We start from the raw sequence: 27916 nt of genomic DNA on the forward strand, positions 1-27916 counted from the left end.
TGTCCAGTGGATGTTTCCAGCTTTCTTCTTGGCACCGTGGTCTTCGGAGAGAACTTCTCCTTGCACTTATGTGTCCTGGGGAGGCGTGCACCAGAGCAGACTTGACAGCACTGGGAATTTAATTCCAGCAACCAGAGACAGAAATGGCAGAAACTAGTTCAGTGTAAACACTTACAAATGTACAGAAGTGCAGCCAGGCAAGAGCTAGACAAATGGAGAACTTGTTTGGATTGACTGTCTGCCCGAGACACTGATTGTTAGTAGAGTCTGGATACGTCCGGATGTCTCCGTCGACTGCAGCTTTCATGTTCGGTACATGTTTGTGTGCAGAAAGACATCAGAGAAGAAGAAGAATCAGAGGCAGGCATCTATCCGAGAGAACCTGCCATGACCAATCCCCACTGTTTTTTGTGTTTTGCCCAGCACTGAGAAGCCAAGGCACTTGAATGCTTTGTGTGCATCCTAAGGAGACTTTGTTGAAACCAGAGTTCAGAATTAAGGTAGGGGTGGGGTTGACCTGGCCAGGACTCTCTGTAGTGGGTGTTACATTAGTCTCAGAGGTTTCCTTAGGCTCTACTCAGGCTTTTGGCTGTCTGGTTTGCTCCTGGGAGGGTGTATATTGTTAGGCCCCTTCAGAGAGGTGGGCACAGAGATGGGTATTCAAGCAGGCTACAGTAGAAGTTGCTGGGACTTTGCTGTTGCTCATGTAAGTGAGACCTGAAGATGGGATCCCCAGGATATGTCAGAGACAGCCCTAGGAGAAGGGGGAGAGCCGAGAGCTTGCTCTGTGAGCTGTTGGCGTCAAGACTGTCACCCAAACCATGAAAGAAAGAGATAAGCTGGAGGCAGGGAGAGTGGCAGAACACCTGCATGCTGTCACGCGGCTGCAGTCCTTCAGCTCTGGCTGGAGATGTCTGGATGAAATGTGCTGCCCTGGCAAGATAGGATAAATCAGATGGAGACATCCAATAACCCTCCTGGGTCTTTTGTACTCGGAGGAGGTGCTGGAGCACACGCTGAAAAGCTAGAACCAATGTAAGAGGATACGAGAGCTGGAAGGTAAAACTTGGAGAAGACTGATGGTGGGGAAAGGGAATCAGACTGAGGAAGCAGCTGAAGTAGAAGACACTTGGATGTGTCTGGGAGGGAGCCCAAGGACCAGCAGAGCATTAGAGCAGTGCTGGTGAGGAAGCTGCGCTGAAGCAATATCCTGTCCTGTGGCAAGCTCAGGATGTGGGGCTAGTAGCGGGCACACTGCTGGGCAAAACTACTCCTGCTTACCTGCCAGACCACATACTATTTTGGGGTATACAGTGGTCCGTGGAGAAGAACGTGTTGGAACAAGGTCAAGAGATGGTCCATGCAAACTAAAACCAACAAGGTCCAAGCTACAGGTCAACACAGACCCCAGGATTTGGACACTGGTTTCCCTAAAGCCTTGGCCCTCCTCAGGTACATGAGGATAAAGGAAACTGGTAACAGATTTTTTTTCTGAAGGCAAGGCGAGGTGCTCTTCCACCCCCTCTCTGTCCCTGAGACCACACAGCTCTGCGATCAGCAGCGGTCCAGGAGAAGCTCATACCAGTGATGGACACCCTCTCCTGTACTGTGCAGGAGCTATAAGTCTCACCTTTCTGCAGGGGTTTGGGAGACTTTCCGGCTGCAGCAGTAAACTCACATCTTCCAGGTCCTGGTTTCTTGGTGCCCGCTGTCCCTTATTTCAGGCTGCAGTCAGCCTGAGCGTGGGCTGGGCTGCACACTCACCGGTTGTGCTCACTGCAGATCTTCCTGGGCTGCTTTCCCTCCTCCTGCCTATGGCTTTTAACTGCATTAAGAAACAAGTCTTTGAAGGCTATTGTTTTGTTTTTATTCCCACTCCCCATGTTTTTTCAAGTTTTTTGTCCTAGAGAAAAGTCTGAATTTCACTGGAAAGTTGGATCTTGTAATGTCTGGCTTGGCATCCGCAGCACTCCCCAAACAGACCTCCCACTGCGAGAGGGGTGGCAGCTCACCCATGGAGCCGTCGTCATCAGAAACACCGAGCAGCTCCACAAGCCGCACGCTCCCTTGCGCCATGCCTGCAGGCATTGAAACAGCCACAGGAAGCCCCTTGAAAATCAACCCCGTGGTCTGCTCTTGTTGCGATCAGATTGGGGAGGATACAGGGGAAAAAAAAAAGGAAATATGGGAAGGAGGCTACGGAGGGGGCTGGTTCTGCAACCGCTACACCATGTACCACAGGGAGTCTGTCCGGGACAGTAAGGAAGGGCTAGAGGTGGGGAAAGAAGCTGAAAGCAATGCTTAACCTGAGGAAGCACAGCATTTTCAGGACTGCCTTGTTCTGCAGAGTTTTGCCCATGATCTCAGCACACAGCAGCACAATGTTGCAAAAGTGAGGATTTTTTTAGGTACAGAGGTATTGTGTCCCAGCTGGAAACCACTGTGGAAGCAGAATGAGGTTCTCTGTTGAAATGACCCCAAAGGCCAACAGCAATTACCGGTCTTTTTTTCCTTCAAGCATCTTTTTCACCTTGAAGATCTTTATTGACCACGAGTAGAGCAGAGGGCTTAGTTTCATATCGCACATCAGCACTGGTGCATGCCCTCCCCACCCCTGCTACTGCAGCCTTTGTTGGGGCACTGGAGAAAGTCTTGCTGCAGCTGCCTCCCACAGACCACCCGGAGGAGAGGAGGGCAGTCATGACAGTTCTGGACTGAAGGATTTGGGTCCTTTCCCTCTTGTCCCTTCTGCCTGGGAACTCAGCTCATCCCCACAGCCACAGCCCTGACTACTTCTTGGTCTGGCATCTCCAATATGTTTTCTCTCTGGAGGCTGCTGTGAGGTCTGAGCTGCTCTGCTCTTCTGCCACTGAGTTCAGCAGCTGAGGTCCTCTCTGCAGTGAAGGCTGATCTTCTCTGCTTACACTAAACTAGGCTGAGGTTTGACTGGGTCTACCACCCCCACCACTCCAGATGCCACAAGACCTTGCACTCTGGCTCTCTTCATCTCCCACGTGCTGGAAAACCCAGGGCAAGCAGAGACACCACAGCCACCCTCCTGACTGCTCTGTGCCCACTGTGGGCCTGGGGAGATGTCCAGGGTCCAGCTGGGGTGGGGGTTCTTCTGTGGAGTTGATCCAGGGTCTCCAGAAACGTCTGTGAGTCCTGACAATGGCAAAGGAGTTCAGCAAGGCAAGGTTTCTCAGAGAGATAATGCCTTTTGTATGATAAATGGAAAGAGTTGAAAGAAATGGTCTAGCTTTCAGCAGCCAAGCATTCCCTCACTTCTCATCTGACTGCAGGCTTGCCTCTTTCCCTTTTAACAGTGTGACATTGGCTGGCCTAAAGCAATGTATTATCTCAGCCTACAAACCTTGCCTTGCTCAGGCCCTAGTGGCTACCACCACTAGAAGCGGTTTCTTTCCACTTCACCATCAGCCTGAGCTTCTTCATCCCATCTTCAGACAGTGTTTGGGGAGCCAGGGCCCTTGGGTACAGCCTCTTCTCCTGGGAAATGATGGAAAAATGGCCTAGCTGCTTAAAGATCATCCTCCTAGGCTGCAAAATCCCTCTGTCCGATTTCTGTGCATTCATTTCTCATCTTATTGTGCTCTGCTCAAGCATTGTTCTAGCTGGGGACAAAAGTGCTGGTGGGAGTCCTGGGCTGTGGCTGCTTCGCACTCACCTCCTTTCTGGGTCTGTGAACTTATTGCACATACACTCCTTTGTGCAAGCCCGGCCCTGCCAGGGATGCCTGGTGCCTGCAGACCTTGCAGAAAGCAGCACAGGGCAGTGGGATGATGATGATGAAATCCGAGGGGGAGTCCTGGTGTGCAGGTACCTGGTAAGCACATCGCTTCGGTACAGCGCTCGTGGAGCTGAAGTGCCCAGGAGGTGAGGCTCTGAAATTGCACCCTTGTGTCAGGGGCCAGAGCTCCCTGCCCTCAGCAAGCCTGAAATCCCTCTGCCTGACAGATGCAGCTCGGCTGCTCCATCCCCAGCCTCAGGCTCTGAGAGAACCCCTTCCTGGAGAGAGTGTAGACAGACAGACACAGGAGGCCAAGACCCCTCTGGCTATGGATGCTGACAGATTTGTGCCCTCACTGATCATCACATTGGCTTTTTCCCTTTGCTGGGTTCCAGAGCAATAGCCTCCAAAGCCAGTCTCCCAGTTCTACCAGGTGCGTGGGAGAGGGGTGGATGCCGATCCCCTTTGCAGGAAGCTCGGGTGTCCTAGGCTGGTTTTCAGGAGGTTTTGGCCATCTCTGCTGCAGTTCGGCAACATCAGAGCTTGTAGAAGGAAATGGTCCTCTACTTGAGTAACCAAGTACAAAGCTGCAAGTTAATAGCTTACATCCTCCTGCAGCCACACGCTGTCTTCCCTTGCGGCCAGGTCCTGGCAGAAAGAGAGCAGGCTCCATCCAGTACTTCAGAAACTGTCTTGGTTCCCCTTGGTACAGAGAGATCTGCTCACATTACATTACAGTTATTCTTTCCAGGGAACGTGGGTTTCTTTGCAAAATTGAGACATTTGTCCACAGCCTCACAAGTGATTTGCTGCAGTAACGAGCTGCAGGTTTCTGCAGACTGGAGTCGTATGAGTGCTGAGGTGGCATGAGACCTGCACGCTTACCCCCCATCGCTGGTATTTTCTGCCTTGCCCTCTCCCCAGCAGCATCTGGCAGAGGGATGCTGCAGGATCTGTTTCTCCGCAAAGGCTTTTCAGAGAGGGAGCGGGGCTCTGACACGTGTCATCGCTTTTTTGATCTCCAGCATGCTTGGCTCCCCGTCGGAGGGCTCGCACATAACGATGCTGCTTCATTTGAGCATCTGTTATCACATCATGCTGAGGCTTTCAGATGCTTCCAAGCACACTTAATGCCTGTCGGCAGCCCTGAGCCCACAGGCTGCGGTGTGGGAGGACCTGGAATCCCACCGGAGCGCTGAGCCTGGGGCCTGTGAGCCAGGGGTTGTTTTTCTTTTCCCAGAAGGTTGGAAATGTACCCAGCAATTCCCAGTATCACCAGCAACACCCTCACCCCTAACATCTGGTTATTTGTAAGCACCTCCTGTTTACAGTTCATGACTGAACTGTTGAAGGGAGTGAATAGATTTTTTTTTGTCTTAATCATTCATCCAGCCTTTGAGGATCTCTCTGCACCCGGAAAACCTTGTAGCTTCATTTAATGTACCTAGGGAAACCAGGCTTTCTATTCTCTTTCCAGGTACAGGTTGGTGAATGACTTGTTCTCCTGTCTTTTATTTCCCAAGCACCTTTATCCTAGGAGGCTGGTCCTTAACATTTGCCTTTCAAGAAGCGTCCTAGAATGGCTTTAAACTGCACTATAGGATCAAAGTGTCCAAGGCAAAAAGTTGTGGACACGCCTGTTCTCTGCCCCCAGTGCGTTGTTTGTGTTCTTAACCTTTGCAGGCTCTTTCCGACCATCTCCTGCCACAAGGATGGTCTCAATTTGTCTCTGGTTCTCGAAAGCTGCAATGCATTAGAAATCTGCCAGATCCTCGATACGGCTGTTGCCACCATGGAGGGCTTTCCATGTATGACACCAGGGTGTGAGCTACTGATGCCAGGCGGGAGGAATTCGAGTGGTGGGAATACGGCTGGACAGTGTCTTAGCTGTTACACGCACTTGTTTCCAAGCGTACGGTCCAGAAAATTAAAAAGAAACCCCACCCCGGGAAAATCCCATCCTTAGGCAAAGCACCCTTCTTCCTACCCCACCCCGTGCTTACTCATTTCCCAGTCTGTCACCCCCTGGATTCCCTTTCCCTTGCTCCAAAATATGGTGCCTAAATTTGACCTCCTTGGAATTTATGGGCCACATTTTACTTGCCTTTAAAATATTTGGAGATATTTAATTGTGTGGGTTATAGGCTCTTTTGAAACCCACAAAACTATTTTAAGCAGCAATTTGAAATTTTCTTTGATGAGAGTGATCGGGGCATGAAATCACATGCAGTAAAAAAGGGGGCAAATGTACTAAACAGGCCCTAGGCTGTTATTTCAGCATCTTGTCAAGGATCGCTGTCATTCCTTTGACTCTGATCCCCCTTGTAATGTGCCACCTGGCTATCCAAGCTGGCCTGGGAGGAGCTGAGATGACACAGTGAAGCACCTCTGGGTCACCAGGTTGGCACCTGCCAAGCAGCAGAAGACACTGCTTGGGAAATGTGGCTGCTCCCACCTTTCCCTCTGCCCTGGGAACCATCAGAGGCCCATCCAAGGCAGACACAGGGACCCTTCCCCTTCTGCAAGGAGGGCAGAGAGAAGGTAGGATGCTGGTGTCTGGCTCTACTGCCAACATCCCACACCGTTTGCTTTCTTCCCAGCGCACCCTGTGATTGAGAATGGGCAGGTGGAATGTCCTCAGGGATACAAAAGGCTGAATCGGAGCCACTGCCAAGGTAAGGATGCTGCTTCCATATCTCTCTCTCCTTCCCACATCCACTGTCAGAGTTGTAGTTATCTACATAAGTAAAATACAATTATGTAACTCCCTGATATAGATCTGCAAAGAACGTGACTTATAAAAATCTCTGTTCTTTCATCAAGGATGAAAGAAGAACAGGTAACACTGGACTACGTGGCTCAGCTGACAAGTGTAGTCAGCGCATAGTTGGGCCAGCACAAGAAAACTCACCTGTTAAGTCCTACTGACCCAGTAAGGATCTATGTTGCTGCTCTGCTAAGAGTGAGTGTAAAACACTTCTCCTGTAGTCTGAAGCAACAGAAATTCTGTTGCCTGAAAACATTTGGCAAGGTTGTCAGCTTGTTCAGTTGTTAATTTACAAGTAGGGGATTGCCATAAAAGCAATTCCTTCTGTTCTGAGCATGTCACTTGTCTGTGCTGCCAGGCTGCCCTGCCTGCCCCATGCTGCTGGGGTCTACCCGTTTCTCACTCCCGCAGTCCCTCAGCTCCATATGAAGAAGGCGCCATCTCTCTTCTTTTCTCTCCGGTTCATGTTTATTTGTCATCTTTTGGACCCACAGTGCTTGTGTTTTTTCCGTGCTCTGACTGAAGTGGAATTTTATGGTTCCCTTCTTGTGATTCATGATAAGCTGAGAGGTGTCATCTCGAAGATGCAGCAGGGAGCCTGGGCCCCGGCCATGCAAGCCCAGAGCTGGCAATTCAATGAGTCATCTCTTTTAGCTGGGACTTTCCATCATGCTTACTTAATTAATGATTCAACCTCCCCACGTTGTCCTGGGGGAGAACTTTCAACAATGCAATGGCTTCTATTCTCCTTGGTGCTCAGATCTCATCCCTTATGTGGCCACAGACAGCGCTACGGGTATGAGGAGCTACCCAGAGACATGGAATGGGAGTCAGAGGAGCAGAGCAGCTGGAGGGACTCATGTCAGTGAGCAGAGACCTGCAGCACCTGCTCTGGATTTGCGTCCTCTCTGGAGAAGGGACAGGCTCAGAGGAGCAGAGGGAGATGGCAATGTGGAGGTGGCTAGGAAGATGTTTTTGCAGAGGAAAAAGCATGAACCAGAGATTTGTGCTTTTGAGTGCATCTTCATAAGCTGGCCTGGAAAAGTACTGTTCTGCAGACATTCAGCTGCCTCAAGGTGCTTTTCCTATCTCTGCTGTTGCAGCAGGACGTGTGTCAGAAAGCCCAGCACCTTACTTCAGGGTCCAGAGTGAGCAATTTGGCTGATAGACTGTAGGAGAGGCTACATGGGGCCTTCTCTTGCCGGCCCAGGCAGGAGGGGAGCCAAGAGGCTGGACGAGGGCTGATGGTTCCTGAGGCCATTGGCTGTAGGAGAGGAGCTGAGCTGGGAAGGAGCTGAGTTCTGGCTTTGCTTGCTGCCATCAAAGCACAGATGAGTGACTGGAGGAGGGCCCTGGCAGAAGCCCACTTTGTTCTGTATGGACAGAAAGGTTTGTCTCTGGTGCCTTCCAGCAGAGGAACAAATGGTTCATCTCTGCAAGATCTCCTTTCGTTTCCTTCCTGCATCCCATTGAGCAGAAACAAGGCTGCAACGAGTCTCAGAGTGCTTGGCAGAGCCAGCCAGGGAACCTCCTGGTGCTGCTGGGACTAGCAGGAAGGATGGCACTGGAAGGGATAATGCAGTTGCTAGACATGAGGCAGAGATTGTCTTGGAGGCTCTGTGGTAGGGAGGTGTTCACGCACAGCAGTCACTGCACAGGACACACACTGGCACCTTGGTGTCCGAATATACTTGGTGTTCATATATCCTTGGTGTCCATATATACTTAGTGTCTGTTGCTGAGTGACGTCCTTTCTGCTCACCAAGCACCAGGGTAAACCAGCCTGCACCTTTCCACCACAGGCTGCCTGACTCAGTGCAGCTGTTTCAGAGGAGCATCGGCAGGCTTGCATGGGGTGGGAAGAAGCAGCTGAGACAGCATACGGATCTCAGTTTGTGGTCCCTGAGGGCTCTTCTTGTGGGCTAGCCCCGTCCCTGGCATGCTGCAGGGGGTAGGAGTGTGTGGCCCCAAGTGCGCCTGCCTGCTTCTGTTCCCTGCGGGGATTTCCACTGCGGGTGGGTCCTCTGCTGCCAGTGGAATAGAGGGGGTTGGACTGAGACTGGGATGTGGCCCTGTTTTAAATTAAGCTCATAAAGCCCAGCCCTTGGTGCTTGTTTATTTTGTGCTCTCATTACTCTAATCCCTTCAATCCCTTTGCTTATGTGGAGGCCAAACACTTCATCCAGTTGGTGTGTCGGAATGACACGGTGCTCCAACCATGCTGGGGAGTGACAAGGATGAGGCCCGAGGCTCCTCCGGAGAGCCCAAGCCTCTTCTCTGAGTGGGGTTCCCAGCACATTTGGGGTCTGACCACTGGTTGTTCTCATGAACTCTGTCCTGTGCTTAGTACGGAGCAAGAAGCCATTGCATTACACAGCCAAATCCTACTCCTCCATGACCTGCTGCACATATTGACTGAACATCATGGCCTGGTCTTGATGGCCCCTGTATGTCCCAACCATGTATGGGGCAGCCGGTGGGGTGAATGAGGAAGTTTAAGAGCACAGGACTGAGGAAAACCTCTCAGGTCATTAAGTCTGAACTCCAGCTGTCATAGCTGGCTGTGTGACATCCCCATTTCCACCAAGCAGTGACGCTTCAGCTCTGAGGAATAAGGTAGTGCTGGGAAAGCTGTTCCTGAGTCTAGCTGCTCTCAGTCAGGCTCTTCCAGTAGCTTTACTGCAGGCCAAATGGGTGAACCTGGTGGTGTTTCCCTGGGATAAGCCCAGCTCCCTTCCCAAAGACTGTGTCTGCTGTGTGCTGGGTCAGGGGCAGAGGCAGGGCTTGAGGCAGGGCTTGAGCTTGGCAACTTCCCGCTTGCTCAGCCTGTTCCTAGAAGACACTACAGAGCCGTGAGCCACAGCCTGGCCCACCATCCCTCTGCCTCCAGAGGGGATCAGTCACTGCTCTGCCTGCGTGCTGGCACCGAGTTTCTCAGCAAGAATCCTCCATGAATGACAGCTCCATATGAGCAGGTCCAGAGATCGGGTGAAAAGACAGGACTCACCAGTCCAGGCTTGCAAACAGCAACCGTGATGTGACCAAGAGTGACCCTGCCAGGGTGGCTCACTGTAGGGGCCACATCTGTTTTCCACAAGGACCGCGGAGCAGAGCAGAGCAGTCATTCGTGAGCCAGTCCTGCAGCTGCAGTGAGTGAATTCTGTGCCGCAGATGTGGGACTACTGTTGCTGCGGGGGTCTGCACCATGCTGCTTGGTGCAGACGCTGCCTTGGACACCAGCCTGGCCGAGACTCCCTTGGTCCATGGCACCTGAATGGGAAGCACTGGGTAGGGGATTCAGTTCAGCCTCAGCTTCCTCACATCTCACCAGGCTCTCTCCTGTCCACAGATATCAATGAGTGCTTGATGCAGGGCCTGTGCAAAGATGCTGAGTGTGTGAACACCCGTGGCAGCTTCCGCTGCACCTGCAAGCCTGGCACCATGCTGGACCCATCCCGTAGCCATTGCATCTGTAAGTGCTCCAGCAAACCCCTCAGTTTGGGAAGAGGCCTGAGCAGGATCCTGCAGCTGAGTGGAGGCTGTAGCATGCTTTGCATCTCTTGCAAGTGCAGTTGAGTTACGCTGTCCTGCACTTATCTGCAGGATGGGTCCCCATGCCTCGGGCCCCCTTCATGTGTTATTTCTTCTCCATGGGCATCTCATGGCCCTAGCAGAGCCTGGAGGGGATGTGCCTGCAGTGTGGCAGTAGAGGACACAGTCTCCTGGTTTGAGAGAGCTCCCACAGGAGCTGGATTTGCTTGGGCCTGGCACTGCTGGGGATATGGCCCAATGGCTGGAGGCCAGGGGGTGTTCTGGGGAGAGGATGCGGCAGCCCTTGGGACAGGCTGGGAGGCACGGGCAGAGAAAGACCCAAGGGGGAGAGACCGAGTGTCCCCCTTCTCTCAATGGAGACCGTAGAGCTTGATCTCCATCACTGACCCTGCCATTGTGTTTCAGCGGACAAAGCGGTGTCAATGGAGCAGGGGCTCTGTTACCGCTCAGCAGCCGGAGGCGTGTGCTCCTTCCCCCTCTCCCACCGCATCACCCAGCAGATCTGCTGCTGCAGCCGCGTCGGCAAGGGCTGGGGGAAGAACTGCGAGGAGTGCCCCGTGCCCGGCTCAGGTGAGACGTGCCTGCTTTCACTTTGCCCGCTCTGGTTAGACTGGGGTTTGGGCTTGCCTGAACTTGCTGCCATGCAGATGGCTGCAGGACCCAGAGCTGAGCGGTGCAAGTGCTGGCCTGTGAGATGGGTGCAGCAGTCCAGGAAGCAGACCTGGATAATATTGGGAAGATAGAGAAATCCTTGATGGGAAACCACTCTGTACCAGAGGGAGAACACAGCCATGTCTGTGCCTGGCTTTGCTCGACAGCCCTTTTGTCTCTCATACATCTTCTGCTGGGATGAAATCCAGGTGAGGATGAGTTTGGCATGTCTCAGAATGGGGTAGAGTGGAGGGGAAAGCACCGAAATCCTCAGGGCTGAGAAAAATCTTCAGGTGGTTTGTGCAGAGCATCCTGAGTGATGTGCAAAGTGCTTAGTGATGAGGTACCAGGATTTCACTTTCATCTGTTCCCTTGCTCAGCTTAGACCTTCCTGTTGGCATGATCCCTTCCTAGCAGTACTGACCCAGGGGAGGAATTTAGTTTTTGGTGTCTGGGAGTACCAGCCAGTGCCTGTTAGAAACCCACCCTGCCCTTTGAGCAGATTCCTTCTGCTTGAAGCATCTACCCACTGCATCCCAGATGTATTTCTATAAGGGTCTAACCCTTAGAAATCTCCAGAAAATGATAGGATGGGAGAAACTGGTAGCTGCATTCACATACATGCCTGTCCATCTTCACACCTTTCTTCCACTTGTCCCACCATCATGTCTGGGTGCAGTAAGCCAGGTGATCCCTGCACCAGCCTCTTCCTTCCAACCTCTGCCTTCTAAAGCTTTGATTTCATTTTCCCTTGCAGAAGCCTTCAAGGAGATTTGCCCAGCAGGACATGGCTACACCTACTCCAGCTCTGATATCCGCCTGTCGATGAGGAAGGCAGAGGCAGAAGAGTTGCCCCTCAGCTTGGAAAAGCAAGGGGAGAGCAGCAACTGGACATTGGACTGGGCAACAAGGAGACAGCAACTGCAGGACAGCCTGCGTGGGAGCGTCCTGGAGGCATTCCCCCACCCTGGCACCTCGGCAGGAGAGGGTAGTGTGGGGTCTACTGCTTAAAGCTGCTCTATCTGGGCCCCTAGCAAGGGTGGGCGAATTCCCAGGTCCTGCCATGCCCCCTTGGATGGAATTCTAGCTGATAAGGGCTTTCTTCATCTGTATGAATATGCAAGGTGTTCTTCAGCCCTACTAGTATTCCTAGGGCATGAGACACTGCGTCTTCAAGCCTTTGGAGAGGAGGTTGAGTGTTTCAGGCTCCTGTGACTGCATCTTCACAGTTGGTGCTGGCTGGCCAGGCTGCCTCCACTGGGACCTCAGATCTGCATGGCAGCCCTGGCACTGCAGTCCTTGGGCTTTTGTCCAGCCCAGCTGGAGGGAAGTGTGACCAACTGCTTGTGCCAGCACCTGCTGGAGCGGAAGCTCCTGGGGTCTGCACAGTGCCAGGAGAGAAGTCGGGTGTGTTGGCTTTGGAACAAGGTCTTGCAGAGGAGTGTAAAGGACTCAGTGGCAGTGTCTTAGACGGGGGTGAAGTTAGGGCAGCCAGGGTTTGAGGAGGATGCCTGCCTGCCTTGTCTCTACTCACCATGCACTGTTTGACTTCCCAGGTGAAGTTTCTCCTGCTGCACGGGTGAGTAAGGTTTGTCTTGCTACATCTGGGTGCATCCATGGTAACTTAATGGGCAGGAAGGGGCATGTCATACAAATAGGTGACAGGGAGGTGTGAAGTGTGGCCAGAGAGAGCGGTAAAGAGAGCAAGTAGCTGCTGCCAGAGGGAACAGCATACAAACTGCAGACCCTGTCACCCTGTGGCTGAAAACACTGTGCCATGTGCCCATTCAGCCCTTGCTAAGAGGCCATTAGCTCAAACCAGCAGGAGCTGAGGGCTCTGCTGCACTAGTTCATGGTCAGCGTTGACTCCAGCTGGTGTTTGCTGGGCCTGGGGCGGCAGCCCAGGCTGAGGCCGGAGCTCGCTGAGGTGTGGGCACTCGCTCTCTGCTGTCAGCCTGGTCTGGCTGTAGGGCTGGTGGGCAGCAGGGGAACTGCTGCAGTCAGCCTGGGGAGTGCTCCTCTCACAGAGCCCAGTGTTGTGTTCAAGCCCAGCTCGCAGGCAGGTCTTCCTGTGCTGGTGTGGGTGCAGCAGAAACTCCACTAGAGCAGTTGAGGTGGGGATCTCCCACGCTGGCTGTGTGAATTCACCCTCTCTGATGAGAGCAGCCTGGGGACTGGTTCTCTGCCAGGCTCTCCCAGGGCTGGGTTTCTTTATTATGAGTCTCACTTGAAAAATGTGTGTTTCTTGATCCCTGCTGTCAGTAGAGGTTGGGCCATCTCTCCTGAGCATCTCTGTGCCTCCTTGCTATAGCAGACCTCTGAACGACTTGCAGCCCCTGTGAGAGAGGGGACAGCACTGCCATCATCACTGCTTCATAGACATGAAGTGACTTGCCCAAGGACACGTGAGAAATCTCAAGACAGGGCAGAAATTGGAACCAAAGCTTCCAACTTTGAAGCAGAGCTAGTCTGGGACTCACATTGCTCAGCTGCCTGTTCCTCCATCCATTGTAGAAAGATCCTTGGAGCAGAGACCCAGGTTGTGCTCCAACATCTCCTTTAGCAGCCATAGGTTTGCCAGGAGGGGATGTTGAGAAAGAGCGTCTAGCACCAAGAACCCTACACCAAGTGGCACTCTTGAGGCAGATCAAAGCAGTTGCTGTCCTCAGCCCTCCAGAGCTGTCGGTGACAGTGGCAGTATTTACCGTGCCTGTATGCCCTTCCTGGCCACCTTACAGAGATGCCTGCCCGGTAGGAGTGCCCTGGTTCTCACCTGCACAGTGTGTTGGCATGGCCCCTCTGTGGGCAGCCCCTCAGGCATGGCCAGGACTGTGTTTTGCTCAGGTTGATGTGCTCAAGACAGAGTGGCCCTGCCAGCTTGGAGTGTCTTGGGACATCTTGGGGAGCAAAAGGAGCCAGGAGGTGGGTGGGAAAATGCCTCAGAGGTGCTGCATCCCAACTACACGGATAGAGGCAATCCTATGTTTTTGTCCCTCAGGGCGCTGCTGATGCCACCGCAGAGCCCGCCACACACAGAGGTGAGTGCCCAGCTGACAGGAGAGCAGAGTGGTCGTGGGGAAGAGGACGGAGCTGCAAGGAGGGAGGAGAGCAGGAAGTCTGGGAGCTGCTCCCTCGGCACGGCAGCCCCCGGCACTGGGCAGGATGGGGTCCTGGCTGGGCTGTTTGCAGGGTGGTACAGGGGACCCCTGCCACACTGGGGTGACTGATGTGGGGCTGTAGGGATGCGGGGAGGTGGTAGATCTCCAGTGAGGTGGAGGAGGCTGTGTTAAATAACAAGATGATGAGGTTGCTGCAGCCACCCTGCAGCCCCTTCCCATGTGCTCTCTTGGGACTGTTTACACAGCATGGGTAAACCTTGGGTGGACACCTCTGCCTGAGATCGGGGGCTGGACCTCACCGCTCTTCTTCCTCAGCAGAGGAAGAGGAGTCCTGGCGTGGTCCTCCCCAGCCTGGCCCCACCACCACCTGGGATGCTGCTGCTCCAACACAGATGCCAGCGCAGGGCTCGGGTATGTGTCCACCATTCTCTGGGATTTCCCTCCTCTCTCTGCTTGGCATTATGGGGAAATTATGCCCTAAGATCTGCCCAGGGGCTCTCTCTCTTCCCCAGCCTGCTTGTCTTCCCACATGCCCCCCTTGACTTCCCAAAGAAAAATCCCTGCCCTACCACCCTGAGGTGTTATCCCAGCCTGGTCCCTGCTGCTGCTAGCCGGGGAAAGCCATCTGGCCGTGGAGACACACGAGAGCGATCCTGTACAGGGAGCAAAGTGTTTGGCTTTCTGGGCCCTTCCCCGCTTGCAGCTCTCTTGCCCAGCACAGCAGTGGCTGCCGGGCGAGGGGGATCACGCGCCCGCTACAGTGGCGTTGGCCCTGTTCCCCCTGCGGCGCGAGCTGACTCATCGGGAAGTGGGAGCACAAGGGGAGGCATGTGGCTCCCGGGGCGGCTTGTTTACTGTGCCGGAAACAAGGGCGCTGTTGTTCCAGGGTTGCTTAAGTGTCTGGGAGCGTGGCCCCCTGCCCTCCGCCGGGGGCTGGAGCACCTTGGGGAGCAGGCCTGTTGGAGGCACCTTGCTGAGGAATGCATCTTCCTCAATAGCCTTTTGTTTGGGGTAGGGCTGGCCCCCCCCAGCCGGCTCAGTGCCAAAGGGTGTGTGGTGTCCTGCTGCCCCCCCACTGCCGCCCGTACCACCCCAAAAGGAGCCCCTTCACAGGTGCCAGGCTCTGCTGCCAGCCCTCCTCCAAGGCATGGGGCTGGCAGGCATCCTCATCACCCTTTTGTGGGGCTGGGACACAAGTGAGCAGTGCAGGGGACTGGGGCATCCCAGCTGGGCTCAGGCCACAGGAGGTGGTGGGATCTGCCATGTCCTCCCTGCAGCCCTATGGGTGCAGGCTGCCTGAAGATGTAGAGGAGCAGGCTCAGCATCGCTCTCCAAGGGAAAAAGCAGCCTCCCCAGTGTGGTCCTGGGCACACAAGGCAGACACTAGACTCCGTGCACCCTCTTGGTGCTGTCCCCAGCCCCGTGTTCTTTCTTCCCAGGGGTCAGCAGCTGTGCCTTTTCACCCCTCTCCTGTGGAGCCGGCACATGCGTGCTCACCCCAGAGGGATACAGCTGCTTGTGCCACCCCGGCTACACGTTGGACCCCAGCCGCCTCCACTGCATCGGTAGGTTGGCACCTCCTCTGCCTGCCATGCCTCGATGGACCATTCGATCCTTCAGGCTCCTGGGGGAAGGTTTTCTGGCAGCTCTGCTGAGCCCCTGCCTACCTGCTGCACCACGGGGCTGGCAGGGGGCTGGCAGGCAGCTGTGGGTGGTGACTGCCTGTCTTCCTTCCTTGCCTGAGCGCAGATGAAGATGAGTGCCTGAAAGATCCTTGTGCTGGAAAAGGTCGTTGCATCAACAGCGTGGGCTCCTATTTGTGCCTCTGCTACTCTGGGTTCACCCTGGCTGTCTCAGAGGGCAAGCAGAGCTGTGAGGGTAAGTGGTGTCCGCCTGGGACAGGGCTGCCACTTCCCCAGGGTCTCCCCAGTCTCCTGCCCTCACAGTCTCTCATGCATGTACGCACACACATGCACTAATGCACACAGTGCACACACACCTGCACACCCACATGCACACCTGTACACCCTCCCTCCCTGCAGGCCTGCCCATGGACAGCCTGATCCACGGGGATCACCCTCTCCTTCTCGCTCAGGGATGGGACCTTGCCCATGATGATCTGGGCAGGAGCCTCTAATGCCAGCCCTGATCGCTGCTTCATGGCAAGGGGGGGTGCTAGGACAGATGGAGGATGGAGGAGCATCCCAGCCCAGCATGGGCCCCCTGGGCAGAACCTGCTGCAGGTGGAGCAGCTCCTCTCCTGCACCCAACCTTCCCCACACCCGAGGGAGAAGACTTCAGGACCGTCTCCCTGTCTGTTGCCAGATCGAGATGAATGTGAGCAGCCCTCTACCTGCAGAGGACAGCGATGCATCAACACCCCCGGCTCCTACCACTGCGAGTGCAAGGAGGGCTTTGCCATGGGCCCCAGAGGACAGTGCGAAGGTAAAGCTTGCTGCTTCCTGTTCCCCTGCCCCCTCCAACCCACCCTGTGCAGGGCTGAACACCTTCTTCCCTCACCATTCTCTGTCTCCTCCTGGAAGGGAGGAAGGACCCGCCATATTTGTCTGCCCTGTGCCCTCCCTGAGGGCTGCCTGTCCTCACCTCTGCTGGCAGGAGGGTCAGGCTTTTCTGGGCAGAGAAGGGAGTTCTCCCAAGATCCTCTCCCACCTTTCCAGGGGGATCCCCCACAATGAGCCCATGCCAGCTTCCCATTCTGTGAGGAGATGCCCATCCATTTTCAAGGCACCTGGACTCTGAGCAGACCCTCGTGCTGGCAAGTGGACTGCAGAGAGAGCAGGCTGCAGAGACTCGGGCCACCTGTCCCCACAGCATCCCACTCACATGGCTCGGGCTGGGACCTTCAGAGCTGTGTGAACAGAGCTTATGAACATATGATGTGCCTGATCAAAGATCCCCCTTTCTCAGTAGCTCATCTCCAACAGAGTGGGAGACTATTTTAGGAGGCAGTACAGGAAACAGGGAATGCACAGAATGCTGGTCCCCCAGCATGGCCTCCAGAAAGCACTTGCTTTAAGGACTTCCTGAGCTGGAGGCTGCATCCTTTCCTAGTTATGAAAGCCCTTGATGAAACAACCCTGCACAGATGTTCTCTGATCCCTTTCTCTGCCCATGCACATTCCTGGCCTTGGCAGCATCCTGCAGCAGTGAGTTTCACTGCTGGATTATGTCAGCCCTCAGGTATGGGTATAGGGTCTTGAGTGATAAGTGGGACTATAAGAAGTGTTGCCTAAGCCCTGGCAAACTCGTCTCACCTCTTCATGGGCATTGCTGTCCCCCAGAGAGGGACTCCTAGGATGCAGCTGGAGGGGACATCCTGGAGAGGCTGCACTGTTCGCCTTTGGGAGTCTGAAAGAAGTGTGTTTCTTGGCAGATGTCAACGAGTGCGTGGATCCCAGCCCTTGCCACAGCGGGAAGTGTGTCAATACGCTGGGATCCTACAAGTGTGTCAGCTGTGGGGATGGCTACCAGCCCAGGAACGGGAGATGTATTGGTGAGGAGCTCAGGCTGTCTCTGGGCAGCACCCTCCCCCCCCATGGCAGCGTTCCCTGCAAGCCTCAAAAGGAGCAGGAGCACAGGCAGCACCCTTCTCCCATGGGCAGCCAGCCTGCATGGCCAGAGCACAGTGCCCTCATGGCTTGGGTGGCAGGGATGGCCCTGAGCACCCTCCCATGCCATGTTGCCCTCTGCTGTGTCACGCAGATGTGGATGAGTGCCTTGTGGAGGGGACTTGTGCTCACGGACGGTGTGTCAACCTGGACGGCTCCTTCCACTGTTCCTGCTACCGGGGCTACAAGGTGGCATCTGACGGGAAGAGCTGCCAAGGTACTGGGGAGCCGTGGGTCCAGACACTCTGAAGTGTTATGTACCCAGTCCAGAGGTTTCATAAAAATCATAGAACGGTTTGGGTTGGAAGGGACCTCAAAGATCATCTAGTTCCAACACCCTCCACCAGACCAGGTTGCCCAAAGCCCCATCCAACCTGGCCTTGAACACTTCCAGGGATGAGGTGTCCACAGATGCTCTGGGCAACCTGTTCTAGTGCCTCACCACCCTCACAGTGAAGAGCGTCTTCCTAATATCTACTCTAAACCTACCCTCCTTCAGCTTAAGGCCATTAACCCTTGCCCTATCACTACATACCCTTGTAAACAATGCGTCTCCAGCTTTCTTGTAGGCCCTCTTCAGGTACTGGAAGGCTGCTATAAGGTCTCCCCAGAGCCTTCTCTTTGTCAGGCTGAACAACCCCAACTCTCTCAGCCTGTCTTCATAGGAGGGGTGCTCCAGCCCTCTGATCATCTTCGTGGCCCTCCTCTGGACTCTCTCCAACAAGTCCCATGTCTGTCTTCTACTGGGGACCCCAGAGCTGGACACAGTACTGCAGGTGGGGTCTCACAAGAGTGGAGTAGAGGGGCAGGATCACCTCCCTCAACCTGCTGGTCACACTTCTTTTGATGCTGCCCAGAATACGGTTGGCTTTCTGGGCTGCAAGTGAACATTGCAGGCTCATGTTGACGTCTTCTACCAGCACCCCCAAATCCTTCTCCTCAGGGCTGCTCTCAATCCATTCTCCGCCCAATCTGTAGTTGTCCTTGGGATTACGCCAACCCATGTGCAGGACCTTGCACTTGGCCTTGTTGATCTTCATGAGGTTTGCATGGTCCCACCTCTCAAGCTGGTCAAAGTCCTCTGGATGGCATCCCTTCCCTCCAGCATGTCAACCACAACACACAGCTTGGTGTCATTGGCCAAGTTGCTGAGGGTGCACTCAATCCCATTGTCCATGTCGCCGACAAAGATGTTAAACAGTGCTGGTCCCAGTACTGACCTCCGAGGAACTCCACTCGTCGCCGTTCTCCACTTGGACATTGAGCCGTTGACCACAACTCTTTGAGTGTGACCGTCCAGCCAATTCCTTATCCACCGAGTGGTCCATCCATCGAATCCATGTCTCTCCAATTTAGAGACAAGGATGTTGTGTGGGACAGTGTCAAATGCTTTGCACAAGTGCACTGACATCAGTAGATGACATCAGTTGCTCTTCCCTTATCCACCAACGCTGTAACCTCATTGTAGAAGGCCACCAAATTTGTCAGGCACAGTTTGCCCTTAGTAAAGCCATGTTGGCTGTCACCAATCACCTCCTTAGTTTCCATGTACCTGAGCATAGTTTCTAGGAGAATCTGCTCCATGATCTTGCCGGGCACAGAGGTGAGACTGACTGGCCTGTAGTTCCCTGGGTCTTCCTTTTTTTAGTTTTTAAAAATGGGCGTTATGTTTCCCCTTTTCCAGTCAGTGGGAACCTCACTGGACTGTCATTGACTTCTCAAATATGATGGACAGTGGCTTAGCAACTTCATCCACCAGTTCCCTCAGGACTTGTGGATGCATCCCATCAGGTCCCATGGACTTGTGCATCTTCAGGTTCCTTATATGGTCTCAAACCTGATCTTCTCCTACAGTGGGCAGTTCTTCATTCTCCCAGTCCTTCCCTTTACCTTCTGCGACTTGAGTGGTGTGGCTAGAGCACTTGCTGGTGAAGACCGAGGCAAAAAAGTCGTTAAGTACCTCAGTCTTCTCCATATCCCAGGTAACCAAGTCTCCCGTTTCCTTCCAGAGAGGACCTACATTTTCTCTAATCTTTCTTTTATCACTGACATGCCTCTAGAAGCTTTTCTTGTTACCTTTGACCTCCCCAGCCAGATTTAATTCTATCAGGGCTTTGGCTTTCCTAACCTGGTCCCTGGCTGCTCAGACATTTTCTCTGTATTCCCAGAATATCTACCCTTGCTTCCAGCCTCTGTAGGCTTCCTTTTTGTGTTTGAGTTTGCCCAGGAGCAACTAGTTCATCCATGCAGACCTGCTGGCATTTTTGCCTGACTTCCTCTTGGTTGAGATTCATCACTCCTGAGCTTAGAGGAGGTGACCCTTGAATGCTAACCAGCTTTCTTGGGCCCCTCGTCCCTCCAGGGCTTTGTCCCATCATACTCTACCAAGCAGACCCTTGAAGAGGCCAAAGTCTGCTCTGCTGAAGTCCAGAGTAGTGAGCTCGCTGTGTGCCCTCCTTGCTGCCCTGAGGATCTTGAACTCTACCCTTTCATGGTCACTGCAGCCAAGGCTGCCCTTGAGCTTTACATCCTCTACCAGCCCCTCCTTGTTGGTGAGAACAAGGTCCAGCATGGCACCTCTTCTCCTTGGCTCCTCTATGACTTGGAGAAGGAAGTTATCATCAATGCATTCGAGGAACCTCCTGGATTGCTTACACTTTGCTGTGTTGTCCCTCCAACACATATTGGGGTGGTGGTTGAAGACTGAAGTCCCCCATGAGGACCAGGGCTTGTGAGTGTGAGGCTGCTCCTATCTGTCTATAGAGGGCCTCATCTGCTTGGTCTTCCTGGGCAAGTGGCCTGTAGCAGACCCCCGCTATAGTGTCTCCTGTTCCTGCCCTCCCTTTAATCCTGACCCATAAGCTCCTGTCAGCTCCTCATCCATCCCCAGGGAGAGCTCCATGCAGTCCAGCCAGTCATTGACAAAGAGGGTGACACCCCCTCCTCATCTCCCCTGCCTGTCCTTCCTAAAGAGCCTGTATCCTTCCATGCCAACACTCCAGTCATAGGAGCCATCCCACCAGTCTTCGTGATGCCAATGAGATCATGGCCCTTGGAGGCATGCACACATCTCTAACTCCTCTTGTTTATTCCCCGTGCTACATGTGTTTGCATAGAGGCGTTTAAGTTGGGCCCCTGATGAAGCTGACTTTCTGGCTGGAGTGGCTGGAATTCCTTTGTGCTGCACTTCAGGTGTTCTCCTGCTGACCTGTGATCCTTCTCCCGGCTCTGGGCATGTCTTGCTGGCACTGGCATCAAACTGGTAGGAGTGGGATGGACTGAGGTTCCCATCACCCAGCAATTTTAGTTTAAATCCCTCTTCACCAGCTTGGCAAGCCTATGACCGAAGATGCTCCTCCCCTTTTCTGACAGATGGACTCCATCATCCCCAGTAGACCAGGTTTCCCTAGGCTCTTCCTGAGCGCTTGGCTCTGCCTGAGTTCTGCCCCTGGTCATGGTTACTCCGCATCCTTCCCACTCATCCCGCTCTCCCTCATGTGCTTATGCAGACATTGATGAGTGCACGGCCCAGGTTGCCTGTCCCTCCGGACTCTGCCTCAACACCGAGGGCTCCTACTCCTGCATGGCTTGTGACGCTGGCTACGCCGTCTCCAGAGATGGCAGCACATGTGAAGGTATCCCTTTCCCAGGGACAGAGGAGCCGGTGGTGGAGGGAGGGAGGGAGGATACCTTGCCATAGCTGAGTTATTGGTGGGGCCTGGGGACTTCTTTAGCCTTGGGATCCTTCTCCAGCTCTTTAGCTCTCTGATCAGCAGAGAGTGTGGGAGGCTGCAAGCAGATGTCACCTAGAGCAGCAGGAAGATGATCTTCCTCAGGCAGGAAAGGGATGGGGGTGAAGGACTCATTGATGAGAGTCCTGGACTAATGATGACCTGCAGGATGCTGACAAAGGCCAGAGGAGTACAGGAGGCCTGGAAACATGGGAAGAGAGGAGTTGTGTGTGGTTCAGTTCAGAACTGTGTGCCTGGGAGCACGTGTCCTCCACAGAGGGAGAAACCTTGGGTCCACAGCCAGTGGAGGGACAGTGGGCACCCAGGATTCATCATTTTTCCCCAGCCTCTAAAGTAACTTGGACATGTTTAAAAACGAAAGTTTAGTTCAAGGGCTCTGCTGTGCCGGGTATGTGTGGCAGAGAGCTAACACCAGCATCAGTCTGTGCTGGTTGCATTGCTGAGACATGAGCATGCTCCGTCCCAGCCTTACAGCCCGACTGCCCCAGCGCAGGCAGGGAAAATCCCTCCCTGGTGGCTGCCCAAGGGGACGTGCTGGGCTTGAGATGGCTTGATGCAAATTCCCTGTTCGGGGTAAAGGAAAGGAGAGGGCAGAGCTGGCAAAGGTATTTGTTTAAAGAATGTCCATGTGCTGCAAATTTCTCTCTGGAGCACTGCAGAGCTCTGCAGCTGCAGCTCTGCACATAGCTGGCAAACAGAAGATCTTGCCTTTGATGTGATTCTCAGAAGACCCCCCTGCATGGGTACCTCCAATGGGGAAGGAGAGGGAGACTTTCCTCCCTCTATTCTCTGTTTTGGTGTCTGAGAAAGCCAGTGTGAAATAAGCTTATTTTCCATCTGATTTTTGAGTGCAGTGGAAGAACCATGGCTTGATCCCTTCCATCGTCCCTCCCCCTTTCCCAAGACTCCACGTGAGCCCCTTCTCAGCCACTTTGCCCCAGCTGTGTCACGAGGGCACCTTATCAGGGTTCGATACTGTTTGGGTCACGCTGACTTGACAGCAGAATGGCACGTTCTTCCCTGCCTTGGCTGGTGGCCTTGTCTGTGGATCTGGGTTTCATATTTGAAAAATGATAAGGGTTTCGTGATAGTTTTGTGATAAATAAACTAGGTTATAGTTCGTCTCCAGAAGGATTCAAGAATATTGCTACTTGCAACCCTTTGAGACTGAACAGCTGGGAATCCTGCCCTGAGGTGGTAGGGAGGGATGCTTGTTTATGCCTGTGGTATGCTCAGTGCTGGAGAAGGTCCCTGCCCTGCCCTCAGGAGCTGCCAGTCTCACAGCTTTAGCTCCTGGCAGGGGAGAATAGTAGAGCAGGACCTTCTCCACTAGCATGTCTTCTGCTGCCTGCACACCAGCCCATCCTTCTGATTAGCAGCGTCCTCCAATGCTTCCCCCTACCTCATGGGCCTGTAGGCAACGGCAGTCTGCTGGCATCTCGCAGCCCTCTGCTAGAGGGAAGGTACCCCTCTCTCCGCTGCTGTTAGCAAAATTCTCAGAGTGCCAGCAGGCTCTGCCCAAGGCCTGGGGGGAGTTGGGTGGGAGAGGGTTTGTGGGAAGTTTTGCAGCCGGGTTGGAGCTGATGTAGGCCCCTGGCCAGCTTTGCCAGGAGAAAGACATTGTAGGCAAGTCTGACAGGTAGGAAAGCAGAGCCGCAGAAAGTGTGGTTTGTGCTGGGTTACTCTCCTGACATTTGCTCTTGTGTGGTTGGCTGAAGAGAGGGTTTAGCAGCAACTGTGGCTCTGCGCTGGCCTCTTTTGGTTGTGGTACCCAGTGCAGAGCTCTGCTGGAGGTGGACACTGGGGTTAACAGTATCCCTGTGCTCACAGAATCACTGAATGGCTGAGGTTGGAAGGGACCTCTGGAGATCATCTTGTCCAACCCTCCTGCTCAAGCAGGGCCACCTAGCGCTGGTTGCCCAGGACCATGTCCACATGGCTTTTGAATATCTCCAAAGAAGGAAACTCCACAAACTATCTGGGCAACCTGTGCCAGTGCACAGCAACCCTCACAGTAAACGTGTTTCCTGATGTTCAGACAGGACCTTCTGTGTTTCAGTTTGTGCCCATTGCCTCTGGTCCTGTCACTGGGCACTGCTGCCTTGGTGCTGGGATCCAGTTTATCCTGGTCCCTATGATGGAGGGGAGTCTCTGTCCTGATCTCACCATGATGGGATGATCTGGGAGGGCAGCTCAAACCCACATAGCAGGCCAACAGCTGCATGATGGTTTCTCTGGGTGGGGATCTTCTCCAGTGGTGTCAAGAGCTGGGGCTTCACTCTGTGCTGTGCCCTTCTGCTTGGCAGATATGGATGAGTGTGAGGACTCTGCTGTTCAGTGCCTAGGGGGAGAGTGCAGGAACACCCCAGGCTCCTACAAGTGCCACTGCCAGGCTGGTTTCGAGCTCATCAACGGCACTGTGTGCGAAGGTACGAACCCCATCCCTGCAGTCCTCTGGGTCCAGGACATACAGCCTCCATATGGATCCCCCTTCTTTATCAGCAGGGAGGATGTCAGTGCCAAGGCAGGTGATGCCACCATGCATGGCACATCCATAAGGTTGTAGCAACATGCAGGATCACCATGGACAGGGAAGATCTCTGTCTCCATGGCGAGAAAACCAGGGGCCAGGAGCCCTGCAAGGGCTGCCTGTAAGAGACTGGGGAGAGGGAATCCATGTGGCTTTGGTGAAGGATGTCCCCCAGGGCTGGGTGCACGGCCCTGACTCTGCTCCCTCTGCAGATGTGAATGAGTGCCTAAACAGCGAGATCTGCAGCCCCAATGGCGAGTGTCTCAACAGTCATGGATCATACTTCTGCATTTGTGCTCCTGGCTTCTCAAATGCAGCTGGGGGAGTCAGCTGCCAAGGTGAGCTGGAGGATGGCAGGGACAAATCTCAGGTCCTGCCTCTGCTCCCTCCTGTGCTGTGAGATCCAGGGTGATGATTTTGGCCTGATTTTGCAGATGTGGATGAATGTGCAGACAAGTCCCGCTGCTCGCAAGGCCAGTGCCTGAACACAGAAGGCTCCTACAGGTGTCTGTGTGAAAATGGGTTCAAACACTCCCAGGAGACCGATGACTGCGTGGGTGAGAGCTCATCGTTAGGGACATCAGTACTCTGGGATTTGGGGGGATGGATGCCACCAGTGCAGGGGGGAGGGCAGTTCTGCTCCCAGCACCTAAAGTTGCTGGTGACTTGTAAGGAGGATTAGCAATGGCTCAGGGCCTCTGGCCAACTGAACTTGGCCCAAGTGCTGCAGTGAGCAAGCAGGGTCCCCATCTGACTGTCCTCATCCCCTTGCCCTCCTACCTGCAGACGTAGATGAGTGTAAAGAATATGGGGATGCCATCTGCGGCACATGGCGGTGCCAGAACAGCCTGGGCTCCTACCGTTGTATCATGGGCTGCCAGCCTGGCTTCCACTGGACCCCCTTGGGTGACTGCATTGGTGAGTACAACCCGGGGTGTCCCTATCCCTCCTCCTGGCAGTGACAGGGTGGCTGTGGGACATCTCTGCCGGGGGCACGGGGGAGAAGGAAGAGGAGGAGGAAGCGTGTGGCTGGTGGAGAGGCAGATAATGCTGAGAGTTTGTTTTCTTGGCTGAGCTGCCTGCTTGTGTCTAGACTTCTCTCTTCCTGGCATCTGGAACAGACTCCGCATTGTGCTGCTTTCCGCTTGGGGAGAGTCCTGGGCAGGTTACAGCCATTCCAGGCTTGGAGCTGGACCTCAGCCCCCAGTAAGCTGTGCTTGCTGGGGCTGCTGCCTGTGCCAGTCACCTGCCTGGCAGGGCTGGGTGAGGGGAAAGGCTGCTGGTACCACTGTGCACTAGGCTGGGGAGTCTGGGTTTGGAGTTCAGGCTCCAGCAAAAAGGAAAGAGCAAAGGGGTTTCTGCAGTTTTTGAGGCTCCCCCCAGCTCAGGGAAGGCTGCAGCAAGGAGGAGCTGCTGCCAGCCGCTGGGCTCTGGGCTGCGCCAGGACTCAGACTCAGTATGTGGATCTGCTCCTGGCCTTGGGAGCAGTGGGCTGTGGGCATGTGTCTGCTCTGCCTGCTGCAGGGAAATTTGCCCCGTGCAGTGGAGCAGGATGCAGCCAGCAGGACTGTAAACCTGCCCTCCATAGGCAGAGGACCCAGTTGTGACTGTCAGACCCCACCGGGCTGGGGCAAGACAGAGATTACTCCCTGGCACTATAGCAGTTGGAGAAGGACCAGGCCAAGAAGAACAGGGCAGGAGGGTATCATCCTAGATCTGTTTGCACTTTCCACACACACTTCAGTTAGTTACATCCTTGTATCTCCTGCCGATGTGAGTCTGTAGGTTTTGTGTCCCTTTATGCCTCTGCAAGGACCTGCACTACCTTCAGTTGCCCCTGACAGCCACCTCCCACACTTCCCATCCATTTCCCATTCCTACCCTGCTCCTGTCACTCTATCCATGTGGCCTCTCTGCAGCTCTGGACATTGCAGGAAGCTTCTCTTAAGACCACACACACACTTATAGCAAGGGAGTGAGCAGAGCAGCCAGACCAAGTCCCTCACATCAAGGGAATGACTGCCCCATCTCCAGGTCTTGGGGTCAGAGCAGAAGAGCCTGGGCAGGGGGAGGTCCTTTGGGAGGGTGGGGTCTGGGGCAATTCCTGCTCTCCGCTCTGCTGCAGACATAGATGAGTGTGCCAACGAGACGCTGTGTGGGAGCCACGGCTTCTGCGAGAACTCGGACGGCTCCTTCCGCTGCCTCTGCGACCGTGGCTATGAGAGCTCACCCTCCGGGCACTACTGTGTGGGTGAGTCTCCTGTGATTGCTCTGCCAGTCTGTGAGGGAGAGCCATTGGCAGATGCCAGGCTGGTGTCCCCACTGTGAACGCTCCTGGGGCATGGATAAAGACCGCATCTGCGCATGGAGAATCCCAGACATGGACAGGGCAGCTCATGGAGGCAAAAAGCACAGGAGATCCTTGGGACTGCAAAGGAGCAGGGCTCTATGAAAAAGCAAGCGGCTCCCAGTGAACATGGAGCCCTTCTCTGTGCAGGTGGAAAGGAGGTGCTGGGGGGGCTGGAGACACTGAAGGTGCTAGAGGGGTACTTTAATGGGTACCCGGAGAGAACAGGCAGGATGTAATATAACGAAAAACGTTTTCGTCATCAAGACAGTCAGGCAGTGGAACAGATGCCCAAGATGGCTGTGCAGTCACCATCCTGGGAGGTTTTAAAGACCCAACAAGACAGAGCCCTGAGCAGCCTGGTGGGATCCCATAAGTGACCCTGCTTTGAGCAGGGAGTTGGACTAGAGACCTTCAGCAGTCCCTTCAAACCTGGATGATCCTGTGATCCAGTGACTCACTGTAAGCTGGAGTTCAGGCTCCTTGAATCCACTGAGACCAGGGCAGGAAGCTCTTGCCAGGCTTGTGTCGAGCCATGGTGTGAGCAGAGCTCTCAGCTCATCCCTAGCAGTTTCTGTCTCCCTGCTGAAGGGTGACCCCATGCTGCAGATCATGCACAGGCTGCCCACGCAGAGGCAGGGCTCCAGCTGCCACCGCCGCCCCTTGCTTTGCAGATGTGAATGAGTGCGAGCTGATGGTTGCCGTGTGCGGGACCGCACTCTGCGAGAACGTGGAGGGATCCTTCCTTTGCCTCTGCCCCAGCGACCACGAGGAGTATGACACAGAGGCAGGGCAGTGCCAGCCCCGAGCAGCCATGGGTGAGTAGGCAGCGAGGACAGAGGCATGGGTGGCAGCTAGAGCAGGAGCATGGTAGCCCTGGCTGGGGTCAGATAAAGCTGAGGGGCTGCCAGGGCTGTACAAGCCCATGCAGGCATGGGCAAGCTTTTGTCTGGACAGAGCTGAGGAGCCTGAAAGTGGGGACCTGGGAAGGTCATGCTGCCACTGGTGGGTGTGCTCTGGGACCTCCTAGGTGTGGGATGCTGCGTTGGGGTGCCAAGGACCCCATCCCGTCCCTGCTCTGCTGTCTTCTAGAGGGCCCCAAGACACACGCAGCCCACCTCTCTGACAGTGCAGAGCGCAAGCAGTGCTACTACCACATCAGCGACGTTCACCTGTGTGACAGTGTCCTGGCCAAGAATATCACCAAGGAGGAGTGCTGCTGTACTGTGGGGGCAGCCTGGGGTGACAACTGTGAGACTTACCCCTGCCCCATCCCAGGCACAGGTAGGACTGTGGCCCCACCACACCAGGCCAGTGCTCTGCCCGCCAGTTCCACCCTGGCTGCACTAACAAGCTGTTTCTTTTCTCCCCATCTCGCCTTGGCATCTGCCTCCTGGCCAGTGGAGTACCAAGAGATCTGCCCTCTCGGGAAGGGCTATGTTCCCCAGGAAGATCTGCTCTCAGGAAAAGTCTCTTTCACAGGTACTAGCACCATTTTCTCTCATTTCTTCCAGGGTGAAGAGGGAGGGCGCTGTGCAAAGCCCTGCGTGGAGATGCATCCACAGAAATATCTCCTTGGGGCTGTGGTGGGGGATGCTAACATCCTGCTGCTGCTTTCCTCCATCCAGAGAAATCCCAGATTGCCAGTATCACTGAGCTGGAAGTGCCCCTTCCTCCAGTCCTGCCTCACTGCTGGCAGTGATTCTTTCTTAGTGTAAATCTCCCATGCCCATTTCAAACCAGGGATGGGGTCCAGTAAGATGCAATCCTTTGAGTTACCGATCTCCCAGTGGCTGGCTGGTTCAGTCTTTGGCACTTCAC

The 27916-nt window shown here is 54.4% G+C and overlaps 2 protein-coding genes across 3 annotated transcripts in view; one reads left to right on the plus strand and one right to left on the minus strand.

Moving 5' to 3' along the window:
- FCF1 (FCF1 rRNA-processing protein) overlaps positions 1-27916 on the minus strand; it is a 290016-nt gene that overhangs the window by 94008 nt on the left and 168092 nt on the right. The window lies entirely within an intron of this gene.
- Positions 1-27916, plus strand: part of LTBP2 (latent transforming growth factor beta binding protein 2) — a 76417-nt gene that overhangs the window by 41923 nt on the left and 6578 nt on the right. The window contains exons 9-29 of one of the 2 annotated variants that reach the window (XM_075753900.1): positions 6349-6423; positions 9865-9987; positions 10473-10637; positions 11476-11706; positions 12275-12297; positions 13717-13756; positions 14153-14248; positions 15277-15402; positions 15587-15715; positions 16163-16282; positions 17232-17351; positions 17561-17683; positions 20976-21101; positions 23525-23647; positions 23961-24086; positions 24183-24305; positions 24535-24666; positions 25874-25999; positions 26770-26913; positions 27188-27379; positions 27497-27577. In XM_075753900.1, the coding sequence (XP_075610015.1) occupies positions 6349-6423; positions 9865-9987; positions 10473-10637; positions 11476-11706; positions 12275-12297; positions 13717-13756; positions 14153-14248; positions 15277-15402; positions 15587-15715; positions 16163-16282; positions 17232-17351; positions 17561-17683; positions 20976-21101; positions 23525-23647; positions 23961-24086; positions 24183-24305; positions 24535-24666; positions 25874-25999; positions 26770-26913; positions 27188-27379; positions 27497-27577 (2544 nt within the window). The remainder of the gene's footprint in view (positions 1-6348; positions 6424-9864; positions 9988-10472; positions 10638-11475; positions 11707-12274; positions 12298-13716; positions 13757-14152; positions 14249-15276; positions 15403-15586; positions 15716-16162; positions 16283-17231; positions 17352-17560; positions 17684-20975; positions 21102-23524; positions 23648-23960; positions 24087-24182; positions 24306-24534; positions 24667-25873; positions 26000-26769; positions 26914-27187; positions 27380-27496; positions 27578-27916) is intronic. The other variant, XM_075753902.1, reaches the window with a different exon arrangement.

Source organism: Balearica regulorum, chromosome 5 (genome assembly GCF_011004875.1).
Source record: "Balearica regulorum gibbericeps isolate bBalReg1 chromosome 5, bBalReg1.pri, whole genome shotgun sequence".
Taxonomy (NCBI): domain Eukaryota; kingdom Metazoa; phylum Chordata; class Aves; order Gruiformes; family Gruidae; genus Balearica; species Balearica regulorum.